This window comes from Sphaerulina musiva (genome assembly GCF_000320565.1).
Source record: "Sphaerulina musiva SO2202 unplaced genomic scaffold SEPMUscaffold_10, whole genome shotgun sequence".
Taxonomy (NCBI): domain Eukaryota; kingdom Fungi; phylum Ascomycota; class Dothideomycetes; order Mycosphaerellales; family Mycosphaerellaceae; genus Sphaerulina; species Sphaerulina musiva.
In genome coordinates, this window is record NW_016017392.1 from 1,304,936 (window position 1) to 1,326,054 (window position 21,119).

Here is a 21,119-nt window from a genome sequence, read left to right on the forward strand (position 1 = left end):
GTTTCGCATCTTGCGAGTGCGAGAAACAGCAGTGGATACCTGAGGTAGAGTTCTTCCAGAAGGCACAACAAAGTGGTGGGAACCAATACCTTCTTAACGTTTACGGTGTCCGGCATGCGAGCGCTGCCACGACTCTCTCTCACACTCTCTTGGTTCTCCTTCTTCTCCAGAACAAAGCCCCGGCAGCCTGGAAACCCGACCACTCCAAACGGATCGAGAGTATGCGTTAGACAGCTCAATGCGCCAGAAAGCACTGCATCGATCACCCACGCCCGCGCAGCAGTGTCAGCGGCCCTGTCCTTCTCTCCGGCGTGACTACTGATGCCGCCGGACGATGGCATTTCGGTCCATAAGAGGCGCCTCGGGAACTCGCCTCTGTCCTCCATCTCCTCGTTGCCCTATCGCCGCAGCAACGCCTCGCTGTCCAACATCTTCTCCGCCACCACCGCCCTGCCCACGGGCTCGCCGAGCCAGTCCGGCGCCTCGACGCCGGTAGCAGAGAGAGGCAATGCCTCTGTCTTCTCTCCTGTGGCAACCTCTTCAGTACGCTCACCGTCGCCGGCGCTGACCGGACAGATCGCCAGCAATGACACTCGAGAACTGATCCTGAGGGCTTATGCGCCGCATGTCTCGGTGCTGGCTTCACAGGACACAGAGGAGCTCGTGCGGCACAAGGGCGTTGCTGGAGGGCTGCTAGATCTCCTACGGCCCTTTGGAGAGCACATACAGGGCAAGGTCACCACACGAGACAGCACTGGCATCAGCAAGATATGGGACGACTTCTCCTTGCGATTTGTGGGCGTTCGAGATGGCTTGGAAAACCCGCGAAGCACAGAGCGCAAGAGCACAGACTCAGCGCCCTCCCAACAGAGTCGCAGGCGGGGCGCATCTCTGCTAGAGTATAAACCTGCAAGACTGCGTACTGGAGGTGATATTGGCCAGGTTGAGGAACTAGTAGAGCGGCACTTGACTTTCTACGAGGAGAACTCAGGTCCACTTGAAGCCAGCTACATGACGGCCAAGGATACCGCATCCGTCCCAGACGCCCATTCGACTTCACCGTTCTACTCTTTATATCTGCGGCGCCTGCTGTCTGGCATTCCCATGTCACCTTTCGAAACCTTCTCGCACCCTGTCGCTTCAGTGATAGCCATTTCGTCACGATCACCTTCGCCAATTGAGGAGCTGCGGAGCTTGTACGATTCCTCAAACAGTGGCGAGCATCGACTCCCGCAATGGGTGCATAACGAGTTCTTACGATACTATGTCTTAATACACGATGAGGATTATGATGACATCACGAAATCTATGGCTCTGTACGACCAGATGAAGAGGCATTTTGGCCTGCATTGTCACCTTCTCAGACTGCATAGTACGCAGTGTGTTCCTTCAGATGACGATACTGTGCGGCTACCGCCAGTCGAGTGGTCTGCAGCAGCAGAGGAGTTGGCGGAAATCGTCCGGCGAGAGTCGAGTGAGGATGATGAGGACCCCACGCCGTACATTTTCGAGTCTGACGCCAACGCATTGCGAGCATTTGTGCGGGAAATGGTTACCCAGTCCATCATACCTTCCATGGAAAGGGCTTCGGCGACCTGGAATGACCAGGTGGCATCTCGACGGCGAGGTCTCAGCGGCAGATTCATGTCCATGTCGAAGCGCTTTACGGCCTTCGGAGGAGGCCGGAACTCGTCCAGTCCTCTTCTGGGCGGCGCAGTTAGCAACTACGACAGCGTACAAGGATTCTATCGACCAGAGGCGCCAGAAGCTGTGATGCGGAAGTTAGCGGATTATGCCATGATGTTGCGTGATTTCAAGCTCGCGCATAGCACTTATGAAATTCTTTGCCAAGATTTCAAGAACGACAAGGCATGGCGACATTACGCGGGAGTCAACGAGATGGCGGCTGTCAGCTTACTTTTAGCCACGGGAGCGAGCAACAAGATCCGGATAGAAGGCATCGATCAATATCTCGAAACTGCGTACTATTCTTATGTGACGCGTGCTGGTACGCCACACAATGCTCTGCGTACACTCGTACTTGGCGTAGAGCTATTAAAGATGCGGGGAGGTAATGCGCTCGATGATGCTGCTCGATGGGCAAATCGCATACTGGACGATCATATGGTGGGCTCTGTCGGCCATGCGTTGCTGACTGAACGCATAGCAACCTGTTGGGGTGAACGAGTAGCCATTGGTGGACTGAGTGACGTTGATCGACATCGAAAGTGTGCGTTTTGGAATACGCTGGCTGCCGATGCCTGGCTACGACTTGAGAAAGCATCCCAGGCAGAACGATGTCTTGGTGAAGCTTTCCGACTATACAAAGTAGAGGGCATCGAGGCCTCCACTGGTTTCGTGAACATGACGAAGCACCTCTACACACTTCAAGACGCCGTGTCGGCGAATCGAGGCGGCCCACACCATCTTGATGAAGATGATCTGATAGATCACCCCGAGCCAGTGCAGGAAGAGCGCGAGCAACTCGTACAGCAGACGCCCGCCTCCGGACTTGGACATCGCAAGGGCAGCCTCAGCACGACTGTGCGCCCCGTGGCGGGAACGTTGGGCCATGCTCATGCTCATAGGAGAAGCATCAGTATTGGTGGTACACCTCCCATGCCCGCATCTTTCGATCCACTAGGTGCAGTACCTAGCGCATACGACGGAACAGGCGCACCACCATTAAACCCGCCTGGTGTGGACCTCGCGCAGCCGTCCAGTCCGGTTTTGGAGCGAAAAGAGAGGAGGGACGATGGATTTGAATAAGAGCGTGCTGACCAGCCGTCGCATTTTTTTGAAATCATTAGCGAGGCGTGAGGCGTTTTGGGAATTGCACGGCATAGCATACGTACGATGTACATTGTCTCGACAATGGAAGGCACATTTGAGATGGTCGTCAGAGACCACTATAGTCATCTTTTTTTTTCTCAAACACAAAATACCCCTAGACCCTACGCTTATCTCCAGTACAAAAGTTTCGTCACGAAACATGAATGCTACATGTAAGTACAGACGTACATACCTGACGTGTATATATATACTACTACAGAACACTCACTACCTCACCTGCTTTCCCAATCAATTTACAAGGACAAAAAAGCCTCCTGTCCTGTCCTACCTGAGGCTTGAATAATCTCTAGCGTCGAATAGGTATTCCACTTCCAATATCTCGCTTTGCATCATACACATCATAACCCAATATATCGAAAGAAATCGCAGCTTGGGAACTCCGCCTTGTAGCGCGCGAGAGAGAGAGAGAGAGAGGCGGCGACTTGGAAGTCTCGCAACATATGATTTGATTTGATTTGAGCGTTTGACTCTTGCGAAGACGGGAGCTCGATAGAGAGTCTATTAATAAATTTAGACTGGTCGACCAAATCATTCCGATTGTAGATAGGTAAGGATGGAAAGTTTGGCAGGAGCTAGAGAGGTACCTGCCTGACCTTCGAGTCGTGGATGGTTATGATGATTATGGAATGTCTCTTTACCAGAATGTGGAAGGTGGTTATTAGGTGCATCTGTAAGCGATGTACCTTTTCTCGGTCGAATATTGGCCATGAACATCTGCTCGGATGTCTTGTAGGAAAACCCTCTTGTGAAGCAAGGACAGTTTCACGAGTGAAGAGGGACGAGACTTTTTCATAGTATGAAGTGACAAAATCTCTCGTGGATCCCAGTCGAGGATGGAGTTCAAATGCTTAGTTGGGCAGTGATGCTCAAAACTGCATATCCTTGGCAGTAACTTTCCCAGCATCATGCTGTGCTTCCTGATCACCTTCGATGGGCGGTAACGAAAAAGGTGTGATGACGAATTTTCGTCTGCTGACAGTGAAGGCCAGATCCTCTCCCAGACTATTCCCAGCCCCAGCTCCACCCTCTCCGCGCTCTGTATTGATCGGCAACCTGTGGAATCTGACGAGCCCTTGCGGCTGCTCATCCTTCTCGCGAGCACCACCGCTCTCTGCAAGGCTGTTCGAAGCGTCCATCAGATGCGGAAAAGGTGTGAGTTCCAGGACTCCATCGCTGAGAATCTCTGCCCAGCGCACAAGACCAGAGTTCCGCGGATAGAGCTCCAAGGGCAGTGATAGCATAGCTGTCAACTTGTTGCTGTGCTGTCGGAGGAGTGTTCTGAGAGATCGGAAAAAGCCAATGAAGCTTTCAGGTCGACCTACGAGTGGCGAGTATAGTGCTGGGCTGAGGAGAGACGGGATCACAATTCTATGGACAGTGTTTGGGGGTGCAGTAGCCAAACTCCTCGCCAGGGCTTGAACGATTGAGTCGAGGCTTGTAGAAGGCGTGACTGGAATATGGTTTACCCTTGCGTCTGATGGAATTGTGATACGCTTGGTGAGATCAAAGGTATGGCAAAAGGGAGTCACTGTTTGGGAAACATTGTTTGGGCTTCCGCCGACAGTGCGGACAGGGAGGACTATACTTACCGTCAGTGTTGAAGCCTCATACTGTACCGGCTAAGGCACATCCACGCCGTGACTTTATGCCAAGGTGTCCAACGCACCTCTTTCTCCTGCTTGCCCAAGCTTTTCATATCTCCAAGCAATCTTCATCTTCTCTTCGTCTGCCGTCGACTTGACACTCCTGCTACTCTTCTTTTCTTCTGCCACACCTGGTAGCTCCCTCACCCAGCCCTCACCCATGCCCACCACGTGCAGTACGTGACCTTGACATATGCCCTCAGCAGCATAGTACCTCAGCAGAGCGCCTGCAAAGTCCGTGGTGCCGCTCTCTTCTACTAGTAAGCTTGAGCCGACAGCAAGACCCGCGTGACCACCAAGCAGACTGTCTAGTGATGGAGTGCCTGTTGAAGTCACAGGATGAGAGGTCAAGGGGGATGGACGGACGCCAGGAATGCTCTCGGGAGCAGCGTCGCCTGGCGCAGTGGCGTTCTGCCTGCCTACAGCAATATTGCGCTTTCTGAACGCCATGGCGAGGAACGATGAAGCTGGCTGATCCAAGAAAGCAGGAAGAAGCTGAGTCGAAGTCTGAGCGGGCGGGAGTCCGGTCCGTGTCCGTGTGGGCGGACAATCTTGGCAATCATATGCCCACCCCACCACTTTCGCTTTTTCACTTCCAATCGCCTCGACTCTATATATACCTACCTTAGGTACCTACCCACCATCCTCACTCTCATAAGCATTCCGTATTTGATGTAATGCTTACGCTATAGACAAAGAACACGACATTCTCAGGCCCTGATCCCACGCATCCATCTATCTACTTCGCAGGCTATCCGGACGACGCGACTGCCACTTCTCCGGACCTGTGGGGACACTGTTGATACGGGACGAGAATGCGTGTGATGAGCAGTCAGCTTCTGGGACGGCATATACTACTGTAGCGAGCGCGAGATAGTACGAACGCGAGCAAGTGGCAGTCTTTTCCGTATTTTTAGCAGCACCACTGCGTTGAAGGGGGGCATAGCGCAGTACTAGCCGAAGTCTTGGGTGGTATACTCGTGTTGGAAGATCAGCTGAAGTGAGCGTCTTCGCACTCTTTGGATGCTGTAGAAATGTCTCGAGCTCGGACTGGTGTCCTTATCAGCGCTCCTTCTGAAGCAGCTTCTTCTGTGATGATTAGCATTGCCTTCATCAGCCGTCCCCGAGATCGTTATTAGCATCGTCGATGATTCCGAGCTTCGCGCCAGCGGATGCTGTAAGACCTAGTACCACGCAACCACGTCTCTGCTATGAACGGTACATATACATACCACGGAATAATAGCATCTTTGCATCGAGGCGAGCATTCTCATCATCGATGACATATCGTTGGTCGCTGGTTGGGTACACACCCAAGTACGATGAATGCAAGCGAGCGGGAAGCTCTACATGTCGTCTCTGGATCGCCTACTGCTATAAGGTAGTGGACTAGGTAGTAGTAGGTACCTCGTCGCGTTGCTGGCAGAGGCTCAAAAAGCCTGTGCCGAGTGAATGCGCCCAGGGCTTCTAGCTGCAACGCTAGGGTCCCATGCGCGCCTCGCCTTGCCGCTTGGCACTTGCGCAAGCACGGGAGTGCTGATACAAAAGACAGGCGCATCGGGCAGAAGGGAAGGGTCTTATCTGCAACGCGTCGTGTGTATGTAAAAAGTACCGGCAGAAGAGGAGACGGCTCTGTGCAACGGGGTCAGATCGAGATAGCTAGACGTCGCTTGTACGAGGTGCCCGATAGGTTTCGTGCCATATTGCACTCCACTGGTGTGCTGGGAGTGCTGCAGATGCCATGCATTTCTGATTTGCGACGAGGGCAGAACGGCGAGCCATCCTATCATAGTTTGCGGCAGCAGGGCCGCTGGGGGGAGATCTGGGCCAGTGAGGAGGTATGGCTGAGCAGATCCTGGTTCCGCGACATCATCCTCATCGTCCTTGCACGTCGTTTCAACGTGTACAGAGCTATAGTAAAATGAATGTGCATGTATAAGGTACTAAAGCCTCTTGAAGGTAGTGCATTCGTGAGAAGGTTAAAATCAATTGTTGGCTGACTCCCGGGAGCAACATGATCCAGGACCAGCCTGGCAACGGCGGCGGCGGCGGCATGCGCTTCTTGCCGAACAAGAGGCACGGTGGCGCTTACTGCTTTGGCGGATGCATGCGCTGGTGTGCTGTGAGGGTGCGAATAGAGGAAAGTGAAGGAGGGGGGTGAGTGGTGGCAAAGAGTCGCCAAAAAAGCAACAGACCTACCTGCCTCTGCCTCCGGTGGTCCTGTATACAGCCAACAGCGTGACCGAAGGAGGGACAGCAAAGCAGCAGCCAGCAGCAGTGCAGTGCAGTGCAGTGACGGAGGGTCTCCGAGAAGTTAGAAGCGATCGCCGAGTTGGAAACGCCTGTGCCCCCGCATCCGCTACTTCTGAAACGAACGACGTGATTTGTTGGACGATGATAACACAAGCACATGGTTTGCATGGCATGGATGGATAGCTGCCGCCCGTCCCTGGGCCTCCCATGATGCTGCTGCTGCTGTGCTGCCTGTGCTTTGTGCACTGTAGTCTGTGCCCACTGTGCTGTTGTTGGATGGACGTGGGCTTGGGCTGGCCTGGCCTGCACCTCTGCCTCACCCTCACGCCTCCAGAAATGCAATTGCGCGCAATTCCACTCACTCTCTATCTCTCTGTCCCGTCGCGCTCTCTGTGCACTTCTCCTCCACGACTCGCTGCCTCGCCATTGACCACCGACACCACCTCGCCACCGCTCCGCTGTCCAGCTTGCACTGTGCGACTTTCGGTTATTCTTGTACTATACGACGTTGCTGCGGCGAGTAGAAGCGGACTGCCTGCCCGCCTGCTCTCTCTATCGCATATTTTGAGTCCTGATACCTTACATTCCACGCCGCCCCCAAACACCCGCGACGGAGAAGCAACGACCCATTGACTACCGCACCTTCCCAGACCCTCTTCTTCTGTAACCCACTACCGCCCGCCTCGCATTGTCTGATCTCGTCCGGGCACCTACCCACCGGAATTACGCGACGTCAGTCATCAACCCCGCCCATGTGAAGGATGTCCGCCAGTGTGATGGCCAGGCCGCTCGAGAGCCTGAGAAGCAGCACACCACCGCCGCAACTGCAAATCAACACCACCCAGCGAGGGACACCTGCGCCCGTTCCCAACAAACATATTCCCTTCTGCTCCCCAGGACCATGCCCGGCGTCGCGTGGCTTCGACACTCCACCGGCGTCACCTCCGTCGCCATCGCAACTGATAGACACCTCTTCGCTGACCTACCCGCCCAATGGCTTCGAGAAGGTGTCCAATGACCCGCCCATCTATTCCATGACAGCCGAGAAGCTGTCCAAGTCGCTAGACTACTTGGCTTCGCAGCCATTACCTTCGGCCAAACAGGTGTTCCCGTGGCTTCACGGCTTACATGCCGAGAACCAGCTGCAGCTGGCCTTCTTCATCGCGCGAAAGAAGTCGCAGCGGCGAACTCCTAAATGCATTCGTGGCATCACTGTCGTGAAGGCTGGAGGAGACCTCACGCACAGTAGGATCAAGGGCGCAATTGCGCCGGAAGAGGTGCTCAAGCCGCTGGCCACAGGGCGACAGCACGAGGAGCCAGAGTTCCAAGAAGCCGATCCAAAAGAGGGCTTCAATGTGCGAAACTTCCAAATCCAGACTTGCAAAATGGCCACCGTCAGCGATATCATCGTATATGGTGACGCGAAGACGCCGAGAGACCATGTTGTGAAGCTTGCGAAGCGAATGGCACGCGCGCAAACCGCTTGGCAGAAGAAGACCGAGGGTACCAATACCACTGGCCGTCTGTTCAATACTTTTATCCTGCATGGTGAGTACTGTAAGCGAACTCCTGAGACCGATGCCAGGCTGACTGAGCTCCAGATACATGGGAAGTTGTCGAGTGTGATCATCCAGACCTGGTGCAGCTCGACGGCGAAGGTTGCATGACTGGCAAAGTCATGGACTTCTTTCACTGGGAAAGGTTGGAAATGTGCTCAATGTCGGCGCCTAGCGAAATAGCGCCAAATGTCTGGCTCGGGCCTACGCCGGACCCCAACGTGTGTCTGGGCAAAGAGGGACTGCGTCTGAGTGAAGAGCAGCTGCACTTTGACCTGCTCGTTGAATGCAGCGATGTGGCCCAGATTCCCGAAGCAAAGGCCTTTAAATATCTCGAAGAGGTGCTCGAGCAGCGGAGCAAGAAGCCATCATCCGCGGACAGTCTGCTTAATCAGCTGGAGTTTCCCGGTTCTGGAGCGATTCTGCCACCTACCTGGTCTCACGCCGAAGTTGACGGGCTTTTGGCAACATGCCAGTGGATCTACAAGCAGGCCAACTCTGGGCCAGAAGCCAAGAAGCGGAGGGATAGTAAGCTCTCGCTGATGCCAGAGCTGGATTCAGACGGAGACAGCCCCATGGAAGCATCGAAGCGTCACAGGCAACCGGGCAGAAAGGTGCTTATTCACTGTACCGATGGCTACACAGAATCCTCTCTGCTGGCGCTGGCATACTACATGTATGCAAACTGCGCTCCTGTCCATGATGCGTGGTTGCAGTTGCACCGCGAAAAGGGCAGGAACTTCTTTGCTTACAGCTCGGACGTGCACCTACTGCGCAACATACAGCCACGCATCCTCCAGGCCTCGCCAGCCTACTCTGGCGAAATTCGAGAGCTTTCACCGCCCCACCCTGATTGGCTGGACAAGATTGATGGCTCGCTTCCTAGCCGAATACTGCCGTACATGTATCTCGGAAACTTGGGCCATGCTAATAATCCTCAACTGTTGCAGGAGCTGGGCATTGGCCAGATCCTCAGCGTTGGAGAGCCTGTCAGCTGGACACGCGAGGCCATGGAGTCGTGGCCGCAAGAGAATCTGAAGTATATCGACAAAGTCCAGGACAATGGCGTCGATCCGCTCACAGAAGAATTTGATCGTTGTTTGGAGTTCATCGGTGAGTGTCGTTTGTTCTCAAGTGCATGGCTGCGCATATGCTGATAACCAATGCAGAGAACGGCCGAAAGAAAGGCACAGCGACGCTCGTGCATTGTCGAGTTGGCGTTTCTCGATCTGCGACGATATGCATTGCTGAGGTGATGAACGAGCTGGGCTTGTCATTTCCTCGCGCATACTGTTTTGTAAGAGCAAGACGACTGAACGTGATCATTCAACCGCATTTACGATTTGCGTAAGTTTGCATCTCCGATACACAGCAGAATATCATCACTAATCGTACACAGGTACGAACTCTTGAAGTGGGAAGAGCTCCAGTGCATCCAGCGCGGCAAGCCCATACGCCGAGAACTCGAATGGGCGACCATTGCACGAGAAATCGCGGCCATGAACAAGCCATACTCGCGGCAAGGATAGGCTCCGATGCGGCAGGTTGCAATGAATAGTGTGGTCGGGAAGAGCCGGACATGGCCTGAAACCATTGGACGATGGCTCGAAGAGGGGGTTCATATTATTTCTCTCTTTTCTCTTCTCGGCATGATTGATGAATTACGGCATGACGTATGGCTTCCGGAATAGCGCTGGCTTCAGGACTGGGTCCGCCTTGTGGCAGGGCGAGGATCGATTTCTGAGTAACGGGTAGAGTGCTTGCATTCTTGTCACCGAGGGTTCTGGCTGGGGATATCATTCCTGCAACATCTCGAGGATGGGATGTTGTTGGTATGCCGACAGAAGCTGCTGAGCGAAAAGGGTGTGAGACCAGTGGATTTGTGGGAGTTGTCTGATTCTTTCGCTTCTTCGGAGTGTATTGCTTCATATTTGAATTGTAGGTGAAGACCACTCACTGCATATGGCGCGAGATCGTCACACTGTCCATCACGGCCGATTCCTCCATCTCTTCTGTCATCTTTTGTGCATCTTTGACGTTGTTTGAGTGAAATGAATGGAGTGAAGAACAGGATCCCGGAGGACACGGTACCTGAATTTTAGCAAATCGAATTTCGATATCCACAAGCCATTTGTGAGCCACGATGTCGCACGTGCATATCCACAACCTATACGCGCTCTTCTGGGCTTCACGTACGCGTCTTAGGGCCTTAGGCAGCAGGCGCGTCTACCCCAGTAGTCGCCCCACCAGACAGACCCACCGTACATACCTCCTACCCCAAATATATGTATAGAATGAGGCACAACATCCCAATATAATTCTAGGTAATACCTTAACCACCTACACCTACCTACATGTACATGTACATGTCCCCAGCCGACCGCCCTTCATCAAGCATTACATGAGCATTACACGAGCATTGAACTGCATACCGCACTAGAGGCACACACGCACACAAACACACAATGGCAAGATTCCGACCTAGCAACACCAGCAACACTAACGACAACAACAACAATCACAACAACGCCCCAACAGGTGCTACACCGCTGTTCCAGTCGGATCTACCTCATCTGGCTGCATCTGCCTCGTCTAGCGGTAAAGCTCGAGGAGGAGGAACAGCAGCAGCAGGAGGAGAATTCCCGTCTACTGCGGGGAGTGCTGGTGCTGGTGCTGGTGTACGACGACCGGGTTTCGCGACTCCTGGTGGGGGGAAACAAGGGTTTGGGGGGAAGACGACGACTGATGCGGGAGGGTCTTGGGCTGGTGGAAGGGGGTTGGGAGTTGGGATGGGGCCGAAGAGACATCGGTATGTTTGTTTTGTGATCTTTATGTTTGTTATTTTGATCTTGTTGTCATGTTTGTTATTCCACTTCCCTCTTCCCTATTTCCCTTTCCATCCCCTGTCCCCATCCTATCTCTTTCTCGTCTTCATATATATATATATATATATATATCAAAAGAAAACAGGAAGAAAATCTAACAAATATCCCCCCAAAAAACAGAAAGGTCCTTCGCGATAACCTTCAAGGCGTTACGAAAGGCGACATCCGCCGCCTCGCGCGCCGCGGCGGCGTCAAACGTATTCAAGCGACCATTTACGACGAGACGAGACTCGTCCTTCGCAAACGACTAGAAGCGCTGTTGAAGGACATTTGTGCCGTCGTGGAACTCTCGGACCGCAAGACGGTGTGTGTGACGGATGTGGTGTTTGTGTTGAATCGCATGGGCAGGCCGCTTTATGGGTTTGGGGGGGCTGAGCGGTGAAGAGAGCTGTTGCGGGTTGGGTCAGGGAGGGTGTGGTAAAGCTTTTCTTACGGGTTTCGCGATCTGATTCGAGTTGGCAAGGTACCTCGTAGTTTTTATCTTTCGGCATTTCGAAGATACCTACTAGGTACATTTGGAGCAGATGATCTCGCGCGGGGTGTGAAGGCGTGCACGTTTCTCAAGAGTGCTCGTCGTGGTGGTAGTGAGTTGAGGTGAGGTGGAAAGCGTATCGCCGTTGCACAGCGTATTGAAGAGGTTATGTACCTAGACCGAAGCGTTTACAACCAACCAATACTCGTTCCTTCAGCTTTCAAAAAAGCAAGAAAAAGCAAACAGAATGTCTGCATAAACAGAACGAGGTACAGTCGTATTGATGCCCCTTGAAATTTGACTCCGGGTTCTTTTCCATGTTATGATAATTCCATGGAGTAGGGGCAATAGGGCATCAATACCTGACATGTCATATAGAAAGAAAAGAAAAATACCAGGTGTATAAAAAAAACCAAAATATAGAGAACCAACCCTCCCTCCCTCTCTTTTACTCGTCTAGATACTAGGTAAGATTCTACCAATTCTACCTCCTGGAAAGTAAGGTACATATATCATGTCCATGTATAATCCCTCGTTCTCGATAATAGGAGATAAAGTACCTAGATGATATAACATTGGTTAGTATACAAAGTGTAGAAACTTTCCACATTCTTCTTTTTCAGGTTCCAGTCAACTGAGTCAAGCAGTGCAGTGAGTGCGTAAAACGGTAAACGGCAAACGGTAGACGATAAGGGCATTGCTTAGCTAAGGCATGTGCTTCCATGTGTATGCGGGGGGCCTACCCCGCAATTCGAGACATGGGCATTGCGCGAGACCAACGTCGTATAATGTAGGTATATACATGTATGTGCCTATAAAAATGGCGTGCAAACGGGTGGTGTCACTCATATCCCACGTGATCGTTAGAATAACAAAAAAGTTCATATAAAGATCTTCTTCTACTTGCTCCAAGCTCTAAGATACCTAGCCAAGTAAGCGAACCAAAAAAACTCCTTGTCTTCATGCTCGCTTTCATGCTTTAAACCCGACTGGCTGTGCTGACATCAGGCACACCAACACCTTCGACGACCTTGGCGCCCATAATCTCATAGACGGGCAACTCCGCCAACCTCGAGATGACATGGTGCAACGTGGGCAGAGTGTCCCAGTCGCCGCTTTGAAGCTCGAATTTGGCGTTGTTTGTAGTCCAGACCTTGTGCACTGTGGGCTTGGGTTCGGCCTCTGCGAATCGGTCAAAGACTGCATAGTCCACTCCCGCGGCATTGCCATCTTGTCCTCCTTCGGCCAATCCCTTGAATTCTCGGCCGACAGCAGGAACATATCGATGAGCGATGATGCCTTCGTCGGATTCACCCGAGATACTCCCGGATTGCGCCGCCGGATCTTGTTCGACGAGGTCCGTGAGGCTGAAGGATCCCCACGAGGCACCCTGCCATCCCGTCTTCATATGGTAGCTCTTCTCTCGCCGATGCACATCGATGGTCGAGTATAATTTCGGCATGCCCAGCTCTTCTCTTCCACTCACGATCGGATCTGTGAGGTTCTCGAACAAAATCGGCAAATACGTTCCACTAACACTCTTGCCGTCTTCTTTCTCGTACGTCACCCCATGGATATACAACCCAATGTGATTATACCCACTCCCACCGAGCCATTGCATCTTGCCCAATGTCGTCTGGCTGAAAGACGCGTATGCCACAGTTCCCGGAGATTTGAAGGAGTACCCTTTCCGACCAGGAGGAAAGAGGTTCTGGAGTGCGGTGCGAGAGGTCTTGAAACGAATCGAAGCTGTTGTAAAGGTACTGTTTTCTCCGCTTCGCGGTAGACCATAATGATCTTGTCGAGGGCCAGGCATGGGACCAAAGGCGATGGGCATGCGAGAATACTTCTTCTCGACCTTGGCCCATTGGTACTCGCGGAACTTTTGCCGAGAGTTGTCAAACTCGTCGTGGCCGAAGTTGAAGTTTGTGAACCCCAACATATTCAAGTTCTTTCCCTCGAGATCGTCGGAACCGATGAGACGGGAGAAGGTCTGGATCTGGGTCGCGCGTCCGTGACGGATTTGGTCGTAGAGTCGCAACCGCTCTGGGATTTCCTCGCGAGGGGTGCCAAGAGGGAGGACGGTGGCTATAGTGGCACCGTCTTCGATTGCAGCTCCCGCTCCTTGGCCTTGGTGTGGTAGGAATGGATGAGCTGCATCTCCGATCAGAGCCAGATGGTCTTTATGCCAAATAGGCATCTCGTCCATGTCGAGCAGGACCCAAACTTTGAGAGACTGTGGGTCTGCTTTGGATATCATTGCCAGAACAGCAGGTTCGAAGCCGGCATAGACTTTCAGCATCGTCTCGAGACTGGCCTCTTGATTCCAATCGGAGCTGGCACTCGACTCAGATTCCGGGTGTATGGCGACAAAGTTCAATTCAGTGTTCTTCGAGGTCGGGTACATAACGATGCGACGATCGTTAGCATACCAGATCTTCAACTCGCCTTCTTCATCCACTAAGTGTGCAGTTTGGGGGTCCGCTTTGATCGCTTCTCGTGGAATCAGGAAACGGAATGCGCTCTTGCCACAGCTGAATGGCTTGACATCGACGGGTGCTATGCAGCTTCGTGCGACAGAATGCACACCATCAGCACCGATGACGGCATCTCCCTGTATAGTCTCGCCGTTTTCGAGGGTAACGCTAGCAGACTTCTCATCCACGGACTTGACTTTGCTCGAGGTGAGCAGCTCCACAGGACGGCCGAGGCCCTTGGGCGAGATTGCCGTCTCTTTCAGTTCTCGGTGCAGGTGTGCTCGATGGGCCAGATGCCACGGATGCTGCCACATACCGCTCGTGGGTCTCATATCCATCATTTTTTGCGGCTTTCCGGCTAAGTCGGTTTCTGTGAGCTTATTCATGGTATTGGCTCCAAAGTTCTCTGCGTAGATGCCAAGTTGCCGCAGGATACCGTTGCTGTTGGGTGCAAGATGGACTGCTGCGCCCACCTCAGCTGCGAGACGAGACTGTTCAAAGACCTTGACATTGTGGCCTTGTTGGCGGAGGGCAATGGCTGTAGTCAATCCACCAATACCAGCACCTGCTATCAGTATTGTCAATGGCTCCATGGCAGCAGTCTGCTGGCCGTTCGGTCGAGATGCAAGTGTGGTGGTATGCGTGCCATTCGCACCCGAAATGCCGCTTTCTGTCGATGTAGAAGCCATCCTGCCGGCTATGCTGTGAGCTTGGGTATGCGTGAGCGATTCAAGTCTGGAGGAGGAATGAGTTGGTCGAGGGAATCATTAAGTAGAAGAAGTAGCTTCTGGTTCGGCAGAGCCGGCTGGACAATACCCTCACTGCCATGGAAGAAGTCGCGTCTTTATGTCATCACATTACGCTTTCCTCCTCGTGGAGAAGTGCCGTGCCATTCACGGGGTCGAAGTGGAGTGGTGAAGCCTGATTCTATGGAATTGCATGGCCGCGTGCCACTAGTTCCACCGCATCTGATACCTCGGATTCGCTCGGTGTAAACTCTAGCTGTGCATGATCCGAATGGCGGAACATGTGGACGTCCACCGGAACGGGCCACCGGAGTCATGAAATACCAGATGACTGACCACTATACATACCAGCGTACGGCGATATGCGCGCTTTGTGTGGAGCCCCAGCGCCATGTATACCCTGTAGTATGGGCGGGCCCTCCGGGGTAGATGATGGAGAGGCAGTGTTTTAATTGCCGTATCACTCACGGTATGTCACTGTGGTGCTCCAGGCAATCTCCTCCTGTTTTGCACTTCCCACGCAAACTGCGGTACGAAGAAGAGAGTTCACCATGACGGGGCAACAATCTCCTCCCGACAACGGACTACCACGGCCGAAGAGATACATCACGGCCCACAACGCAGACACCAAGGCCGTGTTCCACGACCTGGAGCCAGAATTGCCGTTCGAGGAAATAGCTGGCACCGGCGGAGACCGCTTTTCCCTCGCCTATGCCACCAACAAAGTTCCCGTCCAGCTATCTTCCAACGTGGATGTGCAAACTTACAGTCAATACCTCGAGCGGAAGCCTGGCATCACCATTCCGGGCGGTACAGTCCTCAGATATGTCGACATTGCTCCTGGTAACACGTCGCCCATGCACAGAACTGTTTCCCTCGACTACGGAGTCGTGCTGGAGGGACAAGTCGAAGCTGTGCTCGACTCAGGCGAAGTCAAGCTCTTGAATCGGGGCGACATTGTGATTCAGCGGGCTACAAACCACGCTTGGAAGAATGCGAGCACGACGGAGTGGGCGCGGATGTTATATGTGCTTCAGGAAGCACAACCGGTGAAATTGGACGATGGAACGGTCCTGGGAGAGGACTACGGAGGCATGGAGGGAGTGAGGGCGAGTTCGTCGTAGATGGCGATCGTGGTCGCCTGTGGGAGGGTTGATTTTGTTGCTGTTGGTTTTGGTGTTGTTGCTGTTGCTGTTGCTGCTGCTGTTGCTGCTGCTGTTGCTGTCGATGTCGATGTTGGTGGTGGTGGTGTTATTGTTGTTGTTGTGAAAGGTGGTAGGCAAGGTACATGCACATGTGTCGTACCTTATCTTTAGCTACCTGGTAGTTTCTGAATGAGTCGAGGCAGGATTGCCAAGCCATAGAAAACATGCCCTACCCAGGTATCTGTACTCTTTGGAGACGCAACGTCGCCAGGGTTTGTTGTAGGCTGTTGCTCCAGATTAAGGTGTTGTTCCGGCCAGGCCAGCACCTCCTGCCTCCAGCACCTCCTACCTACATGTCCATACCTATCTGTATGCACGCAAGGCTACGCGACCTCCATCACATCGACAACAATACCTAAATGCCATAGACATGACCAGCGCATGTCACATCCTCCCCCGTCGACCCTATGCGCCGAACCGCGAAAGCTGATGAAGAGCTCGGGAAACGCGACGATGACCTCCACTTCCGCCCGCGACGGTCGCACTCGCACTCGACATCGATGACCGCGTCCTTCCCGTTCAAATGGCGCCGACGACGGGTGCTGGCCGTGCTGGCACTGCTGTTCCTGCTCTATGTCTTGCATCTGTATGTTCCTGGTGAACTAGCTACACAGACGGACGCTTTCCGACCGAAGCCACCGCGTACGTTCCAGGGCTACGATGCGGCGACAGCAAAAGAGCCCAAGGGAGCGCCGCCACGAGATCCAGAGGCTGAGGAGCAGGTCGAGGAGGAAATGCAGCATTACTACAATGGCGTGACCAGGTTCTACAAGCTCGGGAGCACCCTTCAGAAGGCCTCGCACACCATGGGAGCCTATCAAGTGAATCGTAACGTGCTGTTTGCCGCAGCATCACTGAAGAGTGTTGCCAATCTAGTTCCTCTGGCGTGCGAGATGGCCAAGAATGACAAGAGCTTTGCGCATTTTGCCGTGTTTGGGAGAAGCTCGCTATCGATCGAGGAAATTCAAGAGCTGAATGGCATTGACAAGAGCTGTACCGTCTACTGGCACGATGCGCGCGGAGACTATGCCGAGTACAGCAGTGACGCGCGAGTGGAATCGGCCGTCAGAGGAGCCATGAAGCACATCCAGGAGTACATACATCCCCAGGCCATGATCGTGGACGACAGCTCCAAGGAAGAGGCTTACTTCACGAAGGCAATGCGCGCCAAGGCCAGAGACATGGACAAGGCGCTGATAGAGATCCCACGAGGAAAGTACGAAGAGTTTCTGTGGATCACCAAACTAGACTCTGGCAGCCTGGCACAGTGGTTTAAGCCAACGATTGACATTGTCATCCAAGCGCCACGCGGAAGCTCCGGTCGTCTGATTCGTTTACTGCAAAGCTTGTACAATGCAGACTACTCAGGCTTGAAAGTGCCGAGACTCAACATTGAGTTGCCTCCAGACGTCGAACCCGCACTACAGAGATACTTGAGCGAGTTCTCATGGCCGCCAAGAAAGGATTCACCACTACAACCGAATTTGCTCACAGTACACCATCGCATTCCATCTGAACGTATGAGTTCCGAGCAAGCCTCGCTGCGCTTCGTCGAGTCCTTTTATCCGACCCAAGCCAATGACCACCATGTCTTACTTCTTTCGCCCCAGGTGGATGTCAGTGCAATGTACTACCAGTATCTGCAGTATAACATGCTTAATTACAGATACTCCGCCCACAGTCTCCTAGAGTCTAACAAGCTGCTTGGCATTTCGCTAGACGTGCCATTAACGACCTTGAATGGAGCAAACAAGTTCGTGCCACCAAAGGTCACGGACATGATACTTGGGAGGGTCATGAACGAGAACGAAGCAAGTCCGGATGATCCATATCCATTCTTGTATCAGGCACCTTCGGCGAAGGCAACGTTAGTCCTTGGAAACAAGTGGGCAGAGTTCCACGATTTTCTCACGAACCGTCTGCAAGCGTCGCACTCTGGAGTGTCGAAGAAGAGTTCCAAATTAGTATCTGAGACGGAGCCAGCGTGGCTAGAGTACTTACTTGAGCTCATGAGTGCTCGAGATCTGTTCGTGATACACCCAGCTACGCCATTCGTTACAATTCACAACGAGTTGGCACAGATTCCAGAAGAGTATCTGAAGCCAGTAAATATCGCGAAGTCGTCGGCACAAGATGCAGCGCACTCTGATGAAGAGCCGTTCATTCTGTCCACAGAAGCTCCAGTCTTGATCGAGCACATCGAAGCTGATCCGGATCGGAATCGTGGGTCGCTACACAAGATGCTGCCGCTTAACGGAGTGTTGCCCGACATCTCACAGCTGCCCTACGTCGGATTCGATGGTAAGATCACACCGTCGTCCGACTTGGACGAACTTAGAGACGACTATGTCAAATATTTCCGCAAAGCCATAGCAGGCTGCACAGGCGACGCAGCGACACGTGAACGCCAAGTCGTGCCTTTGAAGACGGAGGATCTGTTTTGTTTTCCCGGGCAGGTTCTCAAATACGCGGACGAAATCTCAGACTTCAATGAGGCCAAAAATATTGCTTTGGTTCTCGCTGGGATGGCTGATGGCGCCGCCGACGACGACGAGGCAATCCCTGCCAAGATTGGTGGGGCCAAGACTTCGGAAACGCAGAAGCCCGACATGTTGAAAATAATCATCCCTGATAAGAAGGTGAAAGATCCTGGAACCTGATGAAGTGTGCAGTATTAGGAGGGACCAATTCAAGACATTTACAATGTACAATATACCCAAGAGTTCCGAGCAGCCCATAAAATAGAAATAGACATGAAGCGCCCCGTTTGAATCGTACTTGATTCCCTCCAACACTTACGCCGACAGCTCTGACCTCTTCATTCTCTCTTGCGGCGTGGAGCATGGTAGAAACAGTGCATGGTCTGATTTCTCGCGCTGAATGCTGAGATGCATTGAGGCTGACGAGTGAACGAGCGTACGGTGGCTGTATTCAAGGATAGAAGCCAACTCCTTCCATACACCAGTAATGACCGAAGGCCCTTCGAAGCCATGACTATAGGTAGGTAGGTAGGTAGGTAGGTAGGTAGGAGCAAAGTGATGAAAGATACAGATGGGTATTGTCTGATTATGTACATACCTTATCTACCTTCTCACAGGGGTGGTAGTTTCTGGATTTGATTTTTCATACTCAATCCTCCTGATTACGGAACATGGCGTTGACGAGAGACGTACACACGGTCAGTACATACACTAGGTAGGGTAGGGTAGGGTAGGTATACAAATCCTGCAAAAAAAGTCGACTATTTGATGAGTTCGTTTTCACTAGGTAGTTTAACTATAGGTCACCATATATTTCCAGGTCTATCTTAGTCTTGACTATTTAGCTGCTTCGCCGTTACTTGCTTTGCTCGCAAAGAAAAAGAAAATGACACAATAGAATCTTCCTCGCCCATTGCATTTGCCCTGGTTAGAGCTCAATCAAGGTCCTCAAAATCACCTTCTACCCCGAGCATGAGCGGAGAAAGAGACCGATGAAGGTCGTTGCCATTTATACTCCTAGTGTGAGGTCTAGTTCATCGTCTTCTAGTGCTTCACTGTCTTCGTCAGCTTCGGTAGTAGGAGCGGAGTTAAGTACTAGGCGATCTCTATTCTTCTCTATTCCGGAGTAGATGAAGTCGATTAGTGTGCCGTAGTCTAGCAGATTTCCCTCGGTTACCGTCTCCCCGAGCAGCTCCTTTCGGACCTACGTCTAGACGCCGACGTGTTTCTTCGATTTGCGGTTAAGGGCGAGCTAAAGATCCATGACTGTCTAGGCGTCCTCGTTTCCCGCAAGGCGGTGACACTTGTGGTCCGCGACCTCGTTCATATAAGTCTTCATCAGTATAGCGCTCTGATTCTCCGCAAGTTGTTCCATGGTCCTTTCACACTCTCTCTGAACAATTGGTACTAATATCAGCATCCGCCTTGTCCTCTTCCTCGCAGCCCGCTTTTTTGCTTATCGGTCATCTCTTCTTTGGAATTGACAGCTTTGACTTGTACTAGACAAGACAGGAGGAAAACTCTTTTTTTGCTGATCAAAAAGAGTGCAGGGACGGGAGAACTAAGCCAGCGGTTGATGTCTCCTAGGATGGCACGAATGTAGTTGGCGAGCTGTGTTTTTTCCACCCAACCCTCATAGGAGGCAAGGGCGCCGAACATGAATGTTGGGCTCCATTTACGCACGCTCTCGCCTCCTAATCACGCTCATCTTCGTAAGAGGTTTGGTCGGGAAACACCGCTCGGCCAGCTTGTAATATCTCGAGGAGACGGGCCACCTCGTCCATCTTGATGGGACGGGAGACATAAATTATCAATAGCCGTGATCTGACGTTCGGGAAAAGAAAACAATATGTTCCAATGTGAACAGCCGTTGTCGATGACATGTCCTTTTCTGTAAGTTGTGATGAGCTTCGTAAGGAAATGCCGCCGGGCGCAAGGCCATGTGACGAGAATCTGCCATAAAGCCTCCAGCAGTGAATTGAAAAAGCGGCAAAATCCACTGCGTGATGATTGACGAAGGTCCGAGGCAGAGATACGCGGGAATGTGGTCCAGTGACACTACCGCTGTGCCGTGCTTGGCCTTCGTGATTGGTTTAGTCGAGGCGTATGGCCTCATCCATCCTTTCAACATTTCTTCGTGCCTTTCAGCAAAACCCAGCAAGAGAATTATCTGCCTTGTCTAAAGAGCCGGCCCAGTCGACCATAGTGGGCTTCTTATCTTGCTCTGGACCTTTAGTATTCCCCCGCTAGTCCATAGTCCACCGCAATGTCCTGTTAGGTATAAATAAGTGCTGGTGCATCTATACACAGCCTCTCAACCATCCGACTGACTTCGTCAGGCTCAACTCAATATAGATGAAATTTCCAGATTATTGAGAGGTGATCTAGACGATCTACAGCCACATGCAGTGGTAGCGGTGGCACCACTCGATGAAAGCTGGCGAAAGTGATTGAACACCTCTTCTATGCCCTGGGGATGAATTCGGAGAGACCGACCCAGCCAAGCTTCCTTCCAGCACATGTTAGTGCGATGCTGCTTGTGAGTTGTG

The 21,119-nt window shown here is 52.4% G+C and overlaps 8 protein-coding genes across 8 annotated transcripts; 5 read left to right on the plus strand and 3 right to left on the minus strand.

Moving 5' to 3' along the window:
* The first annotated feature begins 272 nt into the window (after positions 1 to 272).
* Positions 273 to 2,965, plus strand: SEPMUDRAFT_151586 (uncharacterized protein). Its single transcript, XM_016906907.1, has one exon. The coding sequence runs from the start codon at positions 322 to 324 to the stop codon at positions 2,767 to 2,769; it is 2,448 nt and encodes an 815-aa protein (XP_016757754.1). The 5' UTR covers positions 273 to 321; the 3' UTR covers positions 2,770 to 2,965.
* Positions 2,966 to 3,559: 594 nt separating this feature from the next.
* Positions 3,560 to 4,946, minus strand: SEPMUDRAFT_158759 (PAXNEB-domain-containing protein; the record flags this gene model as incomplete). Its single annotated transcript, XM_016907802.1, has 2 exons — positions 3,560 to 4,432; positions 4,520 to 4,946. 2 exons carry the CDS (start codon positions 4,944 to 4,946, stop codon positions 3,720 to 3,722), a joined length of 1,140 nt encoding a protein of 379 aa, XP_016757755.1. The 3' UTR covers positions 3,560 to 3,719.
* Positions 4,947 to 7,129: 2,183 nt separating this feature from the next.
* On the plus strand, positions 7,130 to 10,299 carry SEPMUDRAFT_151587 (pps1 dual specificity phosphatase). Its single transcript, XM_016906908.1, has 4 exons — positions 7,130 to 8,297; positions 8,351 to 9,418; positions 9,475 to 9,652; positions 9,705 to 10,299. The coding sequence occupies exons 1-4, from the start codon at positions 7,511 to 7,513 to the stop codon at positions 9,832 to 9,834; spliced, it is 2,163 nt and encodes a 720-aa protein (XP_016757756.1). The 5' UTR covers positions 7,130 to 7,510; the 3' UTR covers positions 9,835 to 10,299.
* Positions 10,300 to 10,740: 441 nt separating this feature from the next.
* On the plus strand, positions 10,741 to 11,905 carry SEPMUDRAFT_151588 (uncharacterized protein). The gene is made up of 2 exons (XM_016906909.1): positions 10,741 to 11,114; positions 11,311 to 11,905. Exons 1-2 carry the CDS (start codon positions 10,771 to 10,773, stop codon positions 11,570 to 11,572), a joined length of 606 nt encoding a protein of 201 aa, XP_016757757.1. The 5' UTR covers positions 10,741 to 10,770; the 3' UTR covers positions 11,573 to 11,905.
* A 526-nt stretch (positions 11,906 to 12,431) lies between these two features.
* Positions 12,432 to 16,257, plus strand: SEPMUDRAFT_92510 (uncharacterized protein). Its single transcript, XM_016910587.1, has one exon. The coding sequence runs from the start codon at positions 15,437 to 15,439 to the stop codon at positions 16,007 to 16,009; it is 573 nt and encodes a 190-aa protein (XP_016757758.1). The 5' UTR covers positions 12,432 to 15,436; the 3' UTR covers positions 16,010 to 16,257.
* On the minus strand, positions 12,432 to 16,257 carry SEPMUDRAFT_151589 (salicylate hydroxylase). The gene has a single exon (XM_016906910.1). It carries the CDS (start codon positions 14,826 to 14,828, stop codon positions 12,642 to 12,644), a length of 2,187 nt encoding a protein of 728 aa, XP_016757759.1. The 5' UTR covers positions 14,829 to 16,257; the 3' UTR covers positions 12,432 to 12,641.
* A 128-nt stretch (positions 16,258 to 16,385) lies between these two features.
* On the plus strand, positions 16,386 to 18,873 carry SEPMUDRAFT_151590 (uncharacterized protein). Its single transcript, XM_016906911.1, has one exon. The coding sequence runs from the start codon at positions 16,498 to 16,500 to the stop codon at positions 18,748 to 18,750; it is 2,253 nt and encodes a 750-aa protein (XP_016757760.1). The 5' UTR covers positions 16,386 to 16,497; the 3' UTR covers positions 18,751 to 18,873.
* Positions 18,874 to 20,213: 1,340 nt separating this feature from the next.
* Positions 20,214 to 21,035, minus strand: SEPMUDRAFT_151591 (uncharacterized protein). The gene has a single exon (XM_016906912.1). The coding sequence runs from the start codon at positions 20,699 to 20,701 to the stop codon at positions 20,381 to 20,383; it is 321 nt and encodes a 106-aa protein (XP_016757761.1). The 5' UTR covers positions 20,702 to 21,035; the 3' UTR covers positions 20,214 to 20,380.
* Positions 21,036 to 21,119: the final 84 nt, after the last annotated feature.